Source organism: Apodemus sylvaticus, chromosome 6 (genome assembly GCF_947179515.1).
Source record: "Apodemus sylvaticus chromosome 6, mApoSyl1.1, whole genome shotgun sequence".
Classification (NCBI taxonomy): domain Eukaryota; kingdom Metazoa; phylum Chordata; class Mammalia; order Rodentia; family Muridae; genus Apodemus; species Apodemus sylvaticus.
In genome coordinates, this window is record NC_067477.1 from 126,223,279 (window position 1) to 126,239,511 (window position 16,233).

General features: G+C 41.4%; 1 protein-coding gene across 1 annotated transcript in view; it reads right to left on the reverse strand.

Annotated features, from left to right (window-relative positions):
- The window catches only part of LOC127688001 (HEAT repeat-containing protein 5B-like), a 44,173-nt gene extending 30,757 nt beyond the window's left edge, over positions 1 to 13,416 (reverse strand). The window contains 4 exon segments of the mRNA XM_052186760.1: positions 2,363 to 2,431; positions 5,756 to 5,925; positions 9,650 to 9,838; positions 12,789 to 13,416. Coding sequence (XP_052042720.1) covers positions 2,363 to 2,431; positions 5,756 to 5,925; positions 9,650 to 9,838; positions 12,789 to 13,416 — 1,056 coding nt within the window.
- Between the last annotated feature and the right edge of the window lie 2,817 nt (positions 13,417 to 16,233).

The following is a 16,233-nucleotide window of genomic DNA, read 5'->3' on the forward strand; positions in this document are numbered from 1 at the left end:
GAAATAAAGGAGTTGATTCCTACAGAACTAAACATCCTGGAGATACAGGACGTTTGTGCAATTTGGTTGAAATGTAACTAAAAGTCAGGGAATTTCGTGAACACCAGAAATGTGGCTCTAAACTTTCTTTGCAAAACACCTTCCTACTTCCTCTTCTTTAAGGAGTCTAGGGCAGCTGTTCTCAACCTGTGGGTCACATCCACTTTGACAGTCCTCTATCTCCAAAAATATTTTCCATTATGACTCATACCAGCAAAATTAGTTAGGAAGTAGCTCTGAAAATAATGTTATGGTTGGGGTCACCACAACATGAGGAACTGTATTAAAGGGCCACAGCGTTAGGAAGGCTGAGAACCACTCATCTAGGGGCTGAAGGGATGGCTCAGTGCTTAGGAGCCCTTGCTCTCTTGACGAAGCCCAGAGTTTGGTTCTCAGCAGCACTGTCAGGCAGCTCTCAACTGCCCAGAACTCTAGTATAGCTCCAGGAGACATGATACCCTCTTTTAGCATCTGTGGCCACCCACATGCATGTGAGCATATACACACAAACACACGTACAGAAATAAAAATGTAAGTGGGTTTTTAAGAGTATTTATATCTGGAAAATGCAAGTAATGCTTTATGGATTTGTGTGTAAAGAAAGACAATGCGGTGAAGAGTCAACAAAACCGTATTCAGAGAAAAGACCCTGGCCCCACACCAAGCAAGCAAGTGTACATTTTTTGCACTTTAGGCTCAAGTGAAATATTTAAGGTACACTGTGTCTGTTTGTGACTCTGCTCTGGCTTTCACTGTCTGTTTTTCGGCCTCACGGAAACAGCCAGTGTCCTACAGGTGAAGCTTTTTCCGGTCTGCCTACAGATAACACTGATTAGAAGCTTCTGAAGTGAAGTTATTCTCACCAACAAACAAGAACCTTGTAAGCTGCTCCCTCCTTTATAAAGAAAACAAATGTGCAACTCACTGTCTCATCAGTTCCACACTAAGTTTCCTTGTGCAAGTGGAAAGGAGGCCAGACATTTGAATCTGCTACCAGGAAACAATAACCATTATAGAAAAAGCAACTTGTGCCACCAACAAGCAAGTTCCAGGGAACTCAACACTAGGAGCCTTCATACCGCTCCCTGGGAGATGAAATTCTAGGGGCTTTCACTATTCCAGCACTCAGCAGCTTTGTGGGAGGACCGAGTGCTGTGATGTGCTGTGCTCACAACGCCATCATCAAACGGAAAATTGCACATGACTACTTTCAATACTTTTTTGTTAGTGTCCCAAAGGATTGACTTTCACCCCAACACTTCAACCACAAAGCAAAGATCTACCCCTTACAGCAAAGATCCTCTTCTCTCTGTGCCGTACTGTCTGTGGAAGGACTTAATTTCCCTAAAGAGCAAGAAGTACCAGAGACACCAACTCAATGACATGGAGTTAACCATTCAACCACAAGAATAAAGAACTTCATGCTGGGCACTGCTGAGGGCAGTCGCAGGCAGTGTGCCTATGGATCCCAAGCAAAGATGAGGGCCATGGCTCTGCTCTCCAGCAGACTGCGGAGGAGACAGCTCTGTTCAATGCTGTGCACACAAAGAATGCCATTTTTGAAAAGATTGGAACTCAGTGCAGGAATCCTTCCTCGGGGAGACATGGGAGAGGAAGGCCCTTAGCACAGGGGTAGGACACGTGTGCTTGGGTGGCTCTCTCCCTGCAGATGGGACAATTCGAGACTACCTCTCATGGACTGATGGTACAATGTCACTTCCATAATGTGCAGCTCTTTCCAGGAATCCAGGAATTCTCATAACCTATGGTCAAAATGTCTAGTGCCCTAACTGTTGCTACACTCATTTGTTATCACAAATTTTATATTTTATGTTTATTTTGGCTCCCCTTAGGATGTTTACAGGTCTGTTCACTTGGACATAATATAGTAGCTGAGGATCCAAAGTCGAAGCCTGAGCTATGACAAAAAAGGAGTGTGATTAACGCCTACTATTTTACATTTCCTATAGAATAAAATAGGAGACAAGATGAGGAGGGGCAGCAAGATGGCTCAGCTGGCAGGTTCCCCCCCTTGGTCAGAATGGTGACCTGTGTGGGAATCACGCAGTGGAGGAGACGGCTGACACCTACAAGTTGTCCTGCCATCCATATGAGCGCAGTGCCTCACACAGATCAGACAACTGAATGAATGAACAGATGGATGAATGAATGAATGATTTTATTTGAAAATTTATAAAAAAGGAATGAACACTACTGTATTTCAATAGTGTTTGCCACTATTTGATTTTTCTCCCTTTAAGTAAAATCTAAGACTTCTAGGAATTTATAGAAGGTGGCTATAGAAAGCCTGCTTTCTTCTTACCTGACAAGCTTTTGCTATTATATCTGATGGCGTATCTTGTGAAAAGGCTGCTCTTAGGGCAGCTCCCACCTAGAAAAATGAGCAAATTTTTATTTTAGAGACAACTACTAAACAGAAAGCCTGTTGAGTCATTGGAGGTTAAAACACCAAATACACAAGGACTAGTGAGATGGCTCAGTGGTTAAGAGCACTGACCACTCTTCTAAAGGTCCTGAGTTCAAATCCCAGCAACCACATAGTAGCTAATCTGTAATGAGCATGATGTTCTTTCTGGGGTATCTGAAGACAGCTACAGAGTACTTACATATAATAAATAAATAAATCTTAAAAAAAAATACCAAATATACATCTATGTCCCTTTCTTCTTTATCACCTCCTCCTTATCCACTTCTTTTATAGTAAGATTAAACATAACTTTGCGTTTTAGGAAGTTATCAATATCAAATCTATATGGGAAGAATGCCCAAAGGACAAGCTTGTTTCCTTTGTTTTTGCTTCTGTTTAACAGTAAATGGGATTTTCTGATACAGTCATATGTAATCAAAGATATGTGCAGACTGTTGTGATTTGTGTTTCTTCCTCACCCCTATATGTATTTCTGAACATATTTCTAATCGCATTTATGTATTTCTTGGGCAAATCCCATGTAAGTGGATCAATTTCTTTAGCTAACTGAGGAATAATAAAAATTAAGAGGCACAAAAACACCTCAAAACCATCTCACCTCAAAAGTATTGCCTTTTAGGAATGGGTAAAAGCAGCTGACAATCGAGGTGGACACTCTGAGTTCAATGGCTGAGAACCACGGGGGAAAGAGAGAACTGACTCTCGAAGACTGTCTTCTGACCCCATTCAATCATTTATGTGTGTATACAACTCTCTCTCTTTGACACATGTATTCACTCTCACTGTACACACAATAAAGGTAAGATTATGATGTTAGTAAGCTTTCCTATTATCACCATATCAATAAGTAAAGGAATACAAACAAGCTTTAGTTTTAAGGAAGCCAGCATCAGTCATGAAGGCCAGAATCATATCAGAGAGATGATGAGGTGTAATGTATGTAGGCTGAATAAAGACATTGCAAGAAGTCTACTGCTATGTTGAGATTTCTACCAATAGTCACTCCATTGTTTACACAGTAGTGTCTACAGACAGTCAAAAGTTCTGTTCAATGACTAAAGGCGTGACAGACTTAATAAAAGCAAGGAGTCAATACTGAACTAAAAGCACATAATAACTGTTCTATGGTTACATAAGACAACGTTCTTATCCTTTGGAAACACAGTTCAAATGGCTCAAGGGTAACATTTTATTTGTTATTTTTATTTCATGTGTAGGGGTGTTTTGATTACATGTAGTTCTGTGTACCATGTGCAGCCAGTAATTGAGGAGTCCACAAAAGGATGTTGGGTCGCCTGGACCTGGAGTTACAGACAATTGTTAGCCATCACATGAGTGCTGGAAATTGAACCTGGGTCCTCTGAAGAGCAGCTCATGCTCTTAACCACTGAGCCATTGTTCCAGCTCCAACATTGAAAACGTCTATGCAGACTTTCTACTTGTGCTCCATCTCTAACCCAATCACTTTGACTCTTACTGCCATCATTCTTCCAGCAAGTTCTTGCTTTGAGCAATCATGTGACAAAGGTCAAAGGGCATATTGCAGCTCTCCTCAGGCCTTATCAGTATTTGATACAGCTATCTGCTCCTCTACTGCGTTTGGCTTGTGTGAATACACCCTCTACTTTCCTTCAGTCTTTCTTATATCACTGCTATCCTCCTGTTCCCCTTCCCATTTCCTCTCAGTTCACTGAGAGTCTTCTTTTATTTTATAAATCTACCACGGTGGGTTTCTCACTCAGCACTCTCTCTGATCTCATCTACTCCCATTGGTCATCTAAACGACTTACAGTACCAAACCAATTGCTCCAATCCAGTCTTTTGTTTGTTTGCTTGGTTTGATTTATGACAAAACCTTTCTCTCTGTAGCTACAGCTGTCCTGGAACTCACTGTAGACCAGGCTGGCCTAGAACTCACAGAGATCTGCCTGCCCTCTGCCTTCCAAGTGCTGGGATCAAAGACATGAGCTACCACCCCCTAACTTAATCCACTCATTTTTTAACTGAGCTCCAGGCTCATGTAATCAGTCACACACCTATAAGCAAATAATGGTATTCCACTCCTCCCAACCCTGCCCAACAATGCCAATCACAGGAAATTCCATCACCATGCTCAGGACAGAACCTAAAACAGCTTCTTGCTTTTCCTTCAGGGCCAATTAATCAACTCATTCTGTCAATTCTTCCTCCTAAATGTCATTTGAAACCATCCTTTTCCCCCTTATTCTAATTGCAAACAACCTAAAACAACTGTTATCATCATTCTCCTACAATACCAAGATTCTTAGCTTACTGTAAAGGAGAATCCAGTCTCCATTATGCATCGAGGACAGAATGGAGAAAGTACAGATCTGATCATGTCACCTGCCTTTCAAGTTCCTTGTTACAGAATTAACTCCAAGGTTTTACTATCTATGAACATCTGCATGATCTGGCCCCTGGCTAGCTATCCTTGCTTTCCCACCTTGCTTTCCACTGTCCATACTTTCACCTCTTCCAGGTTTAACCACACCTTTAAGCACATCATACCTCTCATATAGAGGCCTTCCTACTTTTCCCAATGAATACTCTGGTACTGACACTAAATCCTATTCTACAAAACACATCTTTAGTACTATTTTTCAGGAAACTAATTTCTCAATGTCTGGCTTATGATAGGCCCTGTGTTATATACTCCTTATGGGAAGTGTATGCCTTTTCTTTTCTGTTTTCTGTTTGTTGAGAATCAAAACCAGGGCCTTCTAAACGCTACACAAGTGCTTTAACACTGAGCAATATCCTCAACCTTTTACCAATGTTCTACAGCCTCCCTAGCTCTTACCTTCTTTGTAAATAGCTATTGTTAACGGTCTCCTTAGCTTAAGCCTCATGACAAAGGCTAATCTTGTCTTATTTATATAACTGTCTGCAGTAGTCTGCCTTGTACCTTACATCTAACAGGCAATCCATAAATATTTGCTGAATGGACACATTGAACATTGCAATGACATCAGCAGATCTCAGAAGCCATCAATCAAGTGCTAAGAAATACAGTTCTAAGAGAATGGGACCACAGACTGCAAGTTCTTAGCTAGGAAATAAGCAGTTCATCAAAATATTTCTTAAAATTTAAAACAAAAGTAAATAAAAGAAAAGAAGATAACTATTGAAACTTAAACACTAAAACATATAATCCAGCCAGTATGTTTGTGTTTTAGTCCAGTTTGGTCTTTGGACAAAGAAAATTTAAAGCTCTCGATAGAAAATGGTGAATGACTGTATACTCACACAAAGGCTTGGAACAAGGCTGGACAGATTGACGTGTCGTGGGGCAAACATGTGAAGCTCTTGAAGGCAAGAGATGGCAGCTGCCTGAAGCAGAGAATCAGAGTGGTCCTGGGTGATGGCACAACCCACCAAGCAAGAGGAGCGGATGGTGGAAATGGTGGCTGCATTTCCTAATAGGAAAATAAAAGATAACATTAAATGTAACTATGCTATTAGTGTCACAAAAAGACTCTCAGAAAGTAGTCATCTTCCAGCTAAACCCTTCTTCAAATCATTATTCAGATTATTTTTTTTTTAAAAAAAAAAAACAACCCATATAGTCCACAAATATGACTTTGAAACACAACTGTATTTGCAAGGTAAGAATTTAGGTCTTAGAAATGAATTACTTTTAAAAAAATCATATTATCCTTTATAACCACCAGTCTTCTGGCTAAAGAACCATAGGATTTCTCATTCTGTGGTTCTCTACTCAACAAACACAACTCTACTTTCATTATGACAACTTTAAATACTGTTTGTCTAATAATAAAACCTTATAGAGGAAATGAAGGAAATTATATTACATATTTTTTATTTTTCTACATTCTTTGTTTACATTCCTAATGATTTCCCCTTTCCCGGTTCCTCCCTCCCCATAACTCTTATAAGCCCTCTTCCCTCCCACCATTCACCAGTCAACCCCCTCGCACTTCTCTGTCCTGGTAATCTCCTACATTGTTGCATCAAGCCTTTCCAGGACCAGGGCCCTCTCCTTCCTTCTTCTTGGAAATCATTTGATATGTGAATTGTGTCTTGGGATTCAGAGCTTCTGGGCTAATATCCACTTATTAGTGACACATTATTCCATGTGTGTTCTTTTGTGATTGGGTTACCTCACTTAGGATCGTATTTTCCAGTTCCAACTATTTGCCTAAGAATTTCATGAATTCATTGTTTTTAATTGCTGAGTATAATTCCATTGTGTAAATATATCACATGTTCTATATCCATTGCTCTGTTGAGAGATATCTGGGTACTTTCAAGTTTCTGGCTATTATAAATAGGGCTGCTATGAACATATAGCATGTATCCTTAAGACACGCTGGGGAAACCTCTGTGTATATGCCCAGAAATGGTATATCAGGGTCCCCTTGAAGGGTCATGCCCAGTTTTCTGAGAAACCACCAGACTGATTTCCAGAGTGGTTGAATCTGCTTGCAATCCCAACAGTAGTGGAGGAGTATTCCTCTTTCTCCACATCCTCACCAATGCCTGCTGTTTACTGAGTTTTTGATCTTAGCCATTCTGACTGGTGTGAGTTGAAATCTCAGGCTTGTTTTGATTTGCATATCCCTAATGACTAATGATGTTGAAAATTTCTTTTTTTTTTACATTATTTTTTTATTCGATATATTTTTTATTTACATTTCAAATGATTTCCCCTTTCCTAGCCCCCCCACTCCCAGAAAGTCCCATAAGCCCCCTTCTCTCCTCCTGTCCTCCCACCCACCCCTTCCCACTTCCCCGTTCTGGTTTTGCTGAATACTGCTTCACTGAGTCTTTCCAAAACAAGGGGCCACTCTTCCTTTCTTCTTGTACCTCATTTGATGTGTAGATTATGTTTTGGGTATTCCAGGTTTCTAGGTTAATATCCACTTATTAGTGAGTGCATATCATGATTCACCTTTTGAGTCTGGGTTACCTCACTTAGTATGATGTTCTCTAGCTCCATCCATTTGCCTAAGAATTTCATGAATTCATTATTTCTAATGGCTGAATAGTACTCCATTGTGTAGATATACCACATTTTTTGCATCCACTCTTCTGTTGAGGGATACCTGGGTTCTTTCCAGCATCTGGCAATTATAAATAGGGCTGCGATGAACATAGTAGAGCATGTATCCTTATTACATGGTGGGGAATCCTCTGGGTATATGCCCAGGAGTGGTATAGCAGGATCTTCTGGAAGTGAGGTGCCCAGTTTTCAGAGGAACCGCCAGACTGATTTCCAGAGTGCTTCTCAGCCATTCTAAATCCTTCAGGTGAAAACTCTTTGTTTAGCTCTGTACCCAATATTTTAATAGGGTTATTTGGCTCTCTGAAGCCTAACTTCTTTACTTTTTTTTAAATATTGGATATTAGCCCTCTGTCGTATGTAAGGTTTCTGAAAATATTTCCCAATTTTTTGGTTGCCGTTTTCTCCGATTGACAGTGTCCTTTGCCTTACAGAAACTTTGCAATTTTATGAGGTCCATTTGGTCAATTCTTGATCTTAGAGCATAAGCTATTGGTGATCTGTTCAGGATATTTTATCCTTGGCCCAGGTCCTCAAGGGTCTTCCCCAGTTTCTGTTCTATTAGTTTCAGTGAGTCTGGTTTTATGTGGAGGTCCTTGATCCACTTGGACTTGAGCTTAGTATAAGGAGATAAGAATGGATCGATTTGCATTCTTCTGCATGCTGACCTCCAGTTGAACCAGCACCGTTTGATTAAAAGGCTATCTTTATTCCACTGGATGGTGTTAGCTCCTTTGTCAAAGATCAAGTGACCATAGCTGTGGGGGTTCATTTCTGGGTCTTCAGTTCTATTCCATTGATCTACCTGCCTGTCACCGTATCAATACCATGCATATTTTAACACTACTGCTCTGTAGTACTGCTTCAGGTAACGGATTCTGATTCCCCCAGAAGTTCTTTTACTGTTGAGAATAGTTTTAGCTATCCTGGGTTTTTTTGTTATTACAGATAAATTTGAGAATTGCTCTTTCTAACTCTATAAAGGACTGAGTTGGGGTTTTGATGGAGATTGCATTGATTCTGTGTATTGCTTTTGGAAAGATGGCCATGTTTACTATATTAGTCATGGCAATCCAAGAGCATGGAAGATTTTTCCATTTTTTGAGGCCTTCTTCAATTTCCTTCTTCAGAGACCTGAAGTTGACCTCCTCAAAACATAAAATAAACAGAAAGGGAAGCAGGAATTCTGAGTGTATGCATTCAGGGTCCAGTCATGACTCACTGAATTCAGGTTGAAGTCACCATCAGGAAGATCCAGTTCCAAGTACAGCAGCAGTCAACCTTCTATGAACCTTTCCTCTGAACTAGCTGCCTCAGTGACAGGTAACACACCGTTAGGGGTGGTAAAATCAAAGAGTAAGCTCATGGAGGCAGTATTTGGCATCCCAGACTAAAAGAACTTCCTTTCCATTTTTTGTGGTGGAGGAGATGTCCAAGTAGAGTTTCATTTAAAATGTTTTCTCTGTTCAAGACTTTTAAAAATGCTTTACCCAGGAGTGGTGATGCATACCTTTAATCCAAGCACTCCAGAGACTGCAAATTCAACGATAGCCTGCTCTACATAGAGATGTCTAAGCCCTCTACAACTGCCAGTAAAACCCTGACACCTGTTCTGGTTTGCCTGCTGTCTTAATTAGGGTTTTACTGCTGTGAACAGACACCATGACCATGGCAAGTCTTATAAGGCACAACATTTAATTGGGTCTGACTTAAAAGTTCAGTATCATCAAAGTGGGAAAATGGCAGCATCCAGGCAGGCATGGTACAGGAGGAGTTGAGAGTTCTACATCTTTATCTGAAGGCTGCTAGCAGAAGACTCACTCCCAGGCAGCTAGGTTGAGGGAATTTAAGCCCATCAGACTATGACAGACTCCCTCCAACAATGCTACACCTACTAATAGTGCCACTCCCTGGGCCAAGCACATACAAACCATCACATCCATATTATTTTAAAAATGGCACATATAAAACATTGAGTGCCACATTTTGGAAAACAAAATGTATGGTAGATGATAATTATTAAAATGCTTTGCAAGCAACACAATGGTGATATTGAGGAAACCAGCGGAACAGTACTTGCCCAGGCACTCTCTTTAACTGAAGATGAATTTGCTTACCCTGCAGCTCTGGTCCAACAGTAGTTATGGTGGCCCCCAAGCATCTGCCCAAACACTGGTGAACTTCTGTGTGTGAAGGTGGAACTGTCAGCAGCAAGGTAACAACCAGGGACAGCGTGGGTTCCAAGTATCCACGGTACATTGGGCCACTAGAATCCACTCTCAGGACAAGGAATGATGAGACCAAGTCTAAGATAAAACATAATTGCATTTTAGTTGGAGAAAACAATTCACTATACTGAATCAAGAATCCTAAATTGTTATATTCATGGAAATATCTTCAATATGTTTTGAGTTAGTCTTATTGCATCCTAGGATGGCCTTGAACTTGTGATCCTCATTAGCCTTCTAAATGCTTAGCCTTCTAATTGCTAATTGGTAAACCTCTGTGAATGGTTTCCATATGTATACTTTTAAAGTTTCACTGCAGCTACATTTGCTTAAATGTAAAATGTTCGGGAAACAAAAAAGGTTAGAAAACTAGAAAACTAGTCCAGGAATAACTGGATACATATATATGTATACATATATATACATATATATGTATATATATGAACAAACACACGCAGAGCATTAAAATGCAGTGACGCTATAACAGGGCAACAATGCTCCTCCTAGAGGCTAAGAAGAGCCCAATGCCAGGTATGAGTTACTTCTAAAGTCACTGGCCACTGAGGTCCCATAGACACTCCTTCCCTGAACATTACAGGCTTTTGCCAGTGTTCCAGGTTATATGTTCTAGATATGCTTGTGGGTAACTCCCTTAACAGTTGCTAATCCACATGATATAAGGGAAGGGAATGATTTTAGGGGGTTGGCAAAGGATGGGTTTGAAAACAATAAATTGGTGTAAATGTCTTAACTCAGAGAGAGAGAGAGAGAGAGAGAGAGAGAGAGAGAGAGAGAGAGAGAGAGAACACGAATGAATCTCTGCTAGCCTTGAATCCATCATGTAGCTGAGAATGACTGTGAACTTTTGCTCACTCCTCCACTTCCCAGGGCTAGGATTATTACAACGGCCACCACATACACTTGTTCTATGTGGCGATAGGAATTAAACCCAGGGCTTTCTGCATGGTGGAGGCAAGTACTCTAGCAGCTGAGCTCCAGGCCAGCCCAGATGTCTTTTCAAAGCAGTTATGTAAAGTGGTGGTAGGAGTCATAGGAGTGAGTATCACTGAAAAGGAAGACTGACAACTCTCACAACAAAACACAGTGAGGGCTAAGTATTTAAAGCAGAGGATAAGCCACATGTAAAGATAGAAGGGAGCCAAATACAACACATCCAGATGATTGCTGTAGGCAGTGTGAGTCATGGGCCAGCTCCAAAAAGACTTTTCCTTGGAAGGGAAACAACAAATGCCCAGTTACAGGAGGTTTAAAAGACAAAAAGAAAATTCCAGTTAAAGGTTACTAGGGTATCCATGGCCACAACAATAGGAAAGGAACTTGGACAAAACTTGAAAGCCAACAGGGAACCTAAAAGTGATTCTTGGTCTTTCAGGCGAGAATAAATCTGCACCCAGAAATAAAAGGAATTACTAGTTGACTGTCCAAGAGGCTATACTGGAGTACACCCATCATGCCCAGCATTTCACCACTCAGACAGCTAATGCAGGAAGACAGCTGAATGTTTGAGGCCAGTCTGGGATATGCAATGAGCCCCAGGCCAGCCAGGAATAACTAATAAAGCGGTCAGACAAAGTAAAATCAAAGCCAACAAACAAACAAAATTTTCTACCCTCCTTTCTTCCATTCCAGAAGAAAGCTAGAGGCTTGCGTCCTGGAAAAAAAATGAGATAGGACATCTTTGAACAAGAAGGATCAGACAAAACTGTGGACTGAGGTCGCTGTACTAAAATAGGAATTAAGTGAATGTTTACATCATGAATGTTAAAGTCTTTAGTCTCCCTATCCCAATTCCTCAGTCCCAGACAATTATCCACATTCCCTTCAGACAACAGAGTAGAAAGGCATCTTCTAGGGAACAATTAGTCTAGAGAAACATACTAAGATAAGGTCAGGTCTAGCCAATTGTGACATTCACTTTGTAAAATTCACCTTTTCCAGAAAACCTTTTAGGATTCACTCTTACATTTTCCCACTAGAGGAAAGCATCTAATACTAACAAAATAAAAAAAAAAACATACACAAAACAAGTTTGAATCAAAGAGGTTGTAGAAGGGAAAGTAAAAATCTCTTATCGCAGAGGCCTTCCCAGGCACTGGAATTATAAGTGGATTATAAGTGACACCAGCACAGTGACGTTTTAATCCAGTCACATTGCACTGCCTAGACAGATATGACGCATGCAACAAGCAGATGTAAACAGGGTTTGGGCTTTACTGCTGACTAAGAGACGGATAAGCTAGAAATTCCCATAGTATGACATCCTCCAATTCCTGAGGTAAATGACTCATAACATTTAAAAAACACAATATTTTCATCTTTCTTTATGTCAATCTTATGGTGGGGAGTGGGCAATACTCACCTTGTTGGCAGCAACTAGGACTTTATCAAGAAATCTTAACCATTCAAAGATGAACACTGGTCCCTTTGCCTTTGTGATCTGAGCCAATGCTTCTTCATTTAGCAATAAACTGTGAGCTAGCTCCATTATTGATGTTCTTAATGCCAACCTTAAATGAACAGATTAGTTTTTTAAAAAGTAAAATATATATGTAAGCAATTTTTTATTTGTGTAGGAATGTTTTGCCCACATGTATGTATACGGACTACATGTGTGCCTGGTGCCCACAGAGGTCAAAACAGGGTGTTGGTTTCCCCTGGAACTGGAGAAAAAGATGGTTTCGAGCCATCATGTGGGCTCTGGAAACCAAACCCAGGTCCCTATCAAAAGCAACAAGTATACTTAATCACTGAGCCATCTCTCCAGCCCTTACATGTAAGGATTATTTAAATATTAAATACCAAGTTTCATAAATGCAACCACTAAGATATGGAAGGACAGCGTGGTTTCACTTCTCACTAGAGAATTAACTTCGTAAAGACAATGATAAACAAAAAGAGACTGTTTGGCAATAAGAATGGAATGAAAGGAAAATGTAAACACTGCACAAAGACATTATCCCCGGGCTGTTGTTTGTCTATTAGAACATAGGCTATTAACTCATTCTACCTTGAGAACCGAACTTCTGAGCATGGGCGAGGCTTCTCCTCCACCTGCTGAGCGTCATGGGCACCTTTACCTGTCCCTCGCCACCGGGACACAGAATAAAGACCCCAGGGATCTGACAAGCAGGAGCGAGCCCGACGGGGCCCGGGACAACCCCTCGCCCGGGAACGCGGTGCTCCGGGTCCGGGTGCCCCGGGCCGCTCCCAGGACCCCGACAACTGGGAGTCTGCGGGAAACCGCAAACTGGGGTCCCGGGCCGCCCTGCGAGGTCAGCCTCGTGTCGAAGGAGTCCTCGAGCTGCCAACCCCGAGGCTGAAAACTCGAATTCCTTCCTGAAGATGTCCAGGGACACAGGGATCGCGGTGCGTGTCAGCCTGGCAGAGCGCGACACCTCCTCACCTCCTAGTCTAGTCAGGACCGACCTGCCCAGCTCTGCCAAGGGACGCGGATGCCCCGCCTCCCAAACTCCTGCCCACAGGAAGCCTGGAGACAACGCATGCGCAGGACGCTGGTCATGCGCACCCACACTCCCCCACGCTCTCTTAACCCTGCCCGCCCCAAGTTTCAAAGCGAATCTGCTTTCAGGGCCTAGTGGGAGGTTCCTGGGTCCCGCACCAATTGCGCAGCGCATGCGCAGCGCACCCTCAGCAGAACAGGGTCAGTGCTGTAAAGCTCGGGTTTGGGGCGTCAGGGCGACCTGGAGGATGACAGAGGGCCCTGCTAGTTGGCTGTGACTGCCCAGCACAGCGGCAGCTAAGCCCCATCCGTGAGTGCTTTGGTGGGTGGGTGCAGGAGGGAGGAGCGCAGGACGGAAGAGCCTGCGATGCGGAGGCACCCATAGGAGACTTAGCGCATCTCTCTGTGTGTTTAGTAGCCCTCGCTTCTTACTCTGTGTCCAATACTGAAATAAGCTAGCAGCACCTATAGCCTTCCTGTTGAGAAAATGGTTACTCCATTATTCCGGAACAGGCAAAGAGCGTCACGTAACCTTGTTCCAGTTCTTGGACACCCACCAACTCCAACCATCAACAAATGCTGTGCTTTCTCCTCCCTCAGATAGACCCAGAATCCTGGCCGCCTCGATGTGACTCTTAAGTAGTGGTTCAGGTGACCAGCATTCCTGCCTGGATAATCCATCTACTTGTGGAGTTTATTCTTATTTTTGAAGAAAGTGGATAATGGTAGTGTATATTTTCTTCAGAGGAGAAGGAGGAGGAGAACAGTCACATTTTAGGACTCAATTCCTTATTCTTTTTTCTTTTTTTTTTTTTTTAAGATTTATTTATTATACAACGTTCTGTCTGCATGTGTGCCTACAGGCCAGAAGAGGGCACCAGATCTCATTATAGATGGTTAAGAGCCACCACATGACTGCTCAGTATTGAACTCAGTACCTCTAGAAGAGCAGACAATTCTCTTAAACTCTGAACCATCTTTCCAGCCCCCATATTCCATTTACCAACATAACTTCCTCACCATTGGTAATTAATTTCCTTAAATCGTATTATTTAATGAAACTTCAATACCCATCTATGAATTTTCAGTGTGATTGTATATGAAAAGTATACATAAAACATGGAATAACGGAAGTCAGGTGCTCATGCTAAAACGGCTAACCAGTTTACCTGGTGTGCCATCTTGCTATTCCAGGATATTGTTTTTCGTTTTTTAAATATGACATTAAAACCAACTTTACTGCCAGGTATGGTGACACATATCTTTAGTCCCAGAACTTGGGAGTCTAAGGCGGGTGGATCATGGGATTAAGCCTGAGTCCCTGTTAACAGGTAGGGTTTCAGTACATCTAAGGCTTCAAAGAGAAACCCTGACTGAAAACAAACAACCAAACAACAAACAAACAAAATGTTGTTGCTATATTTTTCCAACCAGGTAAAAGAAATCTCAACTCAATCAGTAACAATATAAGCTATAAGCCTAGATTGGGCTGATCTCCCACTACACTAATCTATTCCCATCTCTATTATCCCATCTAACTTGCAGTTTCTCTAGGCCATGAGCTTCTCTCTGCAGCCTCTCCATGCATCCTCCATAGCTAGTCCCACAAACTCTCAGCCCCTCCTCCTCCTTCCTGCCCAATCATAGGCTCAAGCCTTTATTTGAAAAGTTAGGGTGGGGAGAAGGTTCACAAGGCAACTCCTCTTGTGCAGCACATCAGAGGAGTAGAATTAGCATCAAATTACAAGCCCAGAGGTATCCACAACTCCTCCCCCTTTCTGTCCAATTGAAAGGCTCTTTTATCTCAGACATCAATTGAATGTAATTATTACCATTTTGTAATTTATAATATACAGGATAGACCTAACACCCAGTCCATCAATTTTTATCAATTAAATAGTACTTCTGTTGTCTATCTGAACTTAAAAGACTTAAAATTCTACACATGACTCAAGTCCTGGCTTTAAATTGTAACCCATCTGAAAACCATCCTCTCAAATCTGTACCATATTTCTAAATGCTAAACAGCTTGAACTGACTATGAGCCTACTAGTCTTCAACCCCATCAGAAATCCAAGAATGACTAATATTACCTGAATGTATGAGAAACACAACATATACCTTCTAAAACTTAGCCAATTTATAGAGACTGCTGATCACCTGAACAGAGCCTATACACCAAAACATTGGAACATCAGTCTTCAGCCTTCTGGCCCAGGATCATCTGACAGACTTGGTAATGGAGAATTTTGAAGGGCTAATTACTCTATCTTGGCAGAGATTATCAATCGACTATTTTGCATAGTGTGTCCTTTTTTTTGGACAGTATTTTTCTGTAGATGAAATGAGGCAATTCTTGCTTGGTGACTGTCTTGCCACAACTGAAGCAACTCTATTGATGCTCAATTTCCTTTTTGAATTAAAGAAAGGAGTGCTGTCAGGAGCAGACAGGTCTCCAGTCAAATGAACTTTAAAAAAGAAATGTCAATAAATGTCATGTTCTGTGTACTTCTGACACATTTGAAGACCATCTATCTACCTAAAGCATCTCAAAACTGTTAAGCATTGACTACTCTTGGCCATTTCTAATTAAAATAACTCAGTAACACACTTTTAATTAACCCACAACCAATTAACCCACAACCACAACTTTGCTATCTGGTCTTCTGTTGTTGTATTTTTTTTCTTGGTTCTTAGAGACAGGGTTTCTCTGTGTAGCCCTGTCCTGGAACTCACTCTGTAGACCAGGCTGGCCTAGAACTCAGAAATCCATCTGCTTCTGCTTCACAGGTACTGGGATTAAAGGCCTATGCCACCACCACCCAGCTCCTTTTATTCTTAAATGTGTTATATGGACACAATGCCTACATGGGAATAATAATATTAATCTCAGTTTTATATCAATAATACATTTATACCAACGAAAACCTTAAATTTGCATAAGTAAATTCTGAACCAATATAAGAGATTACAACTTCAACTTCGTATCAGT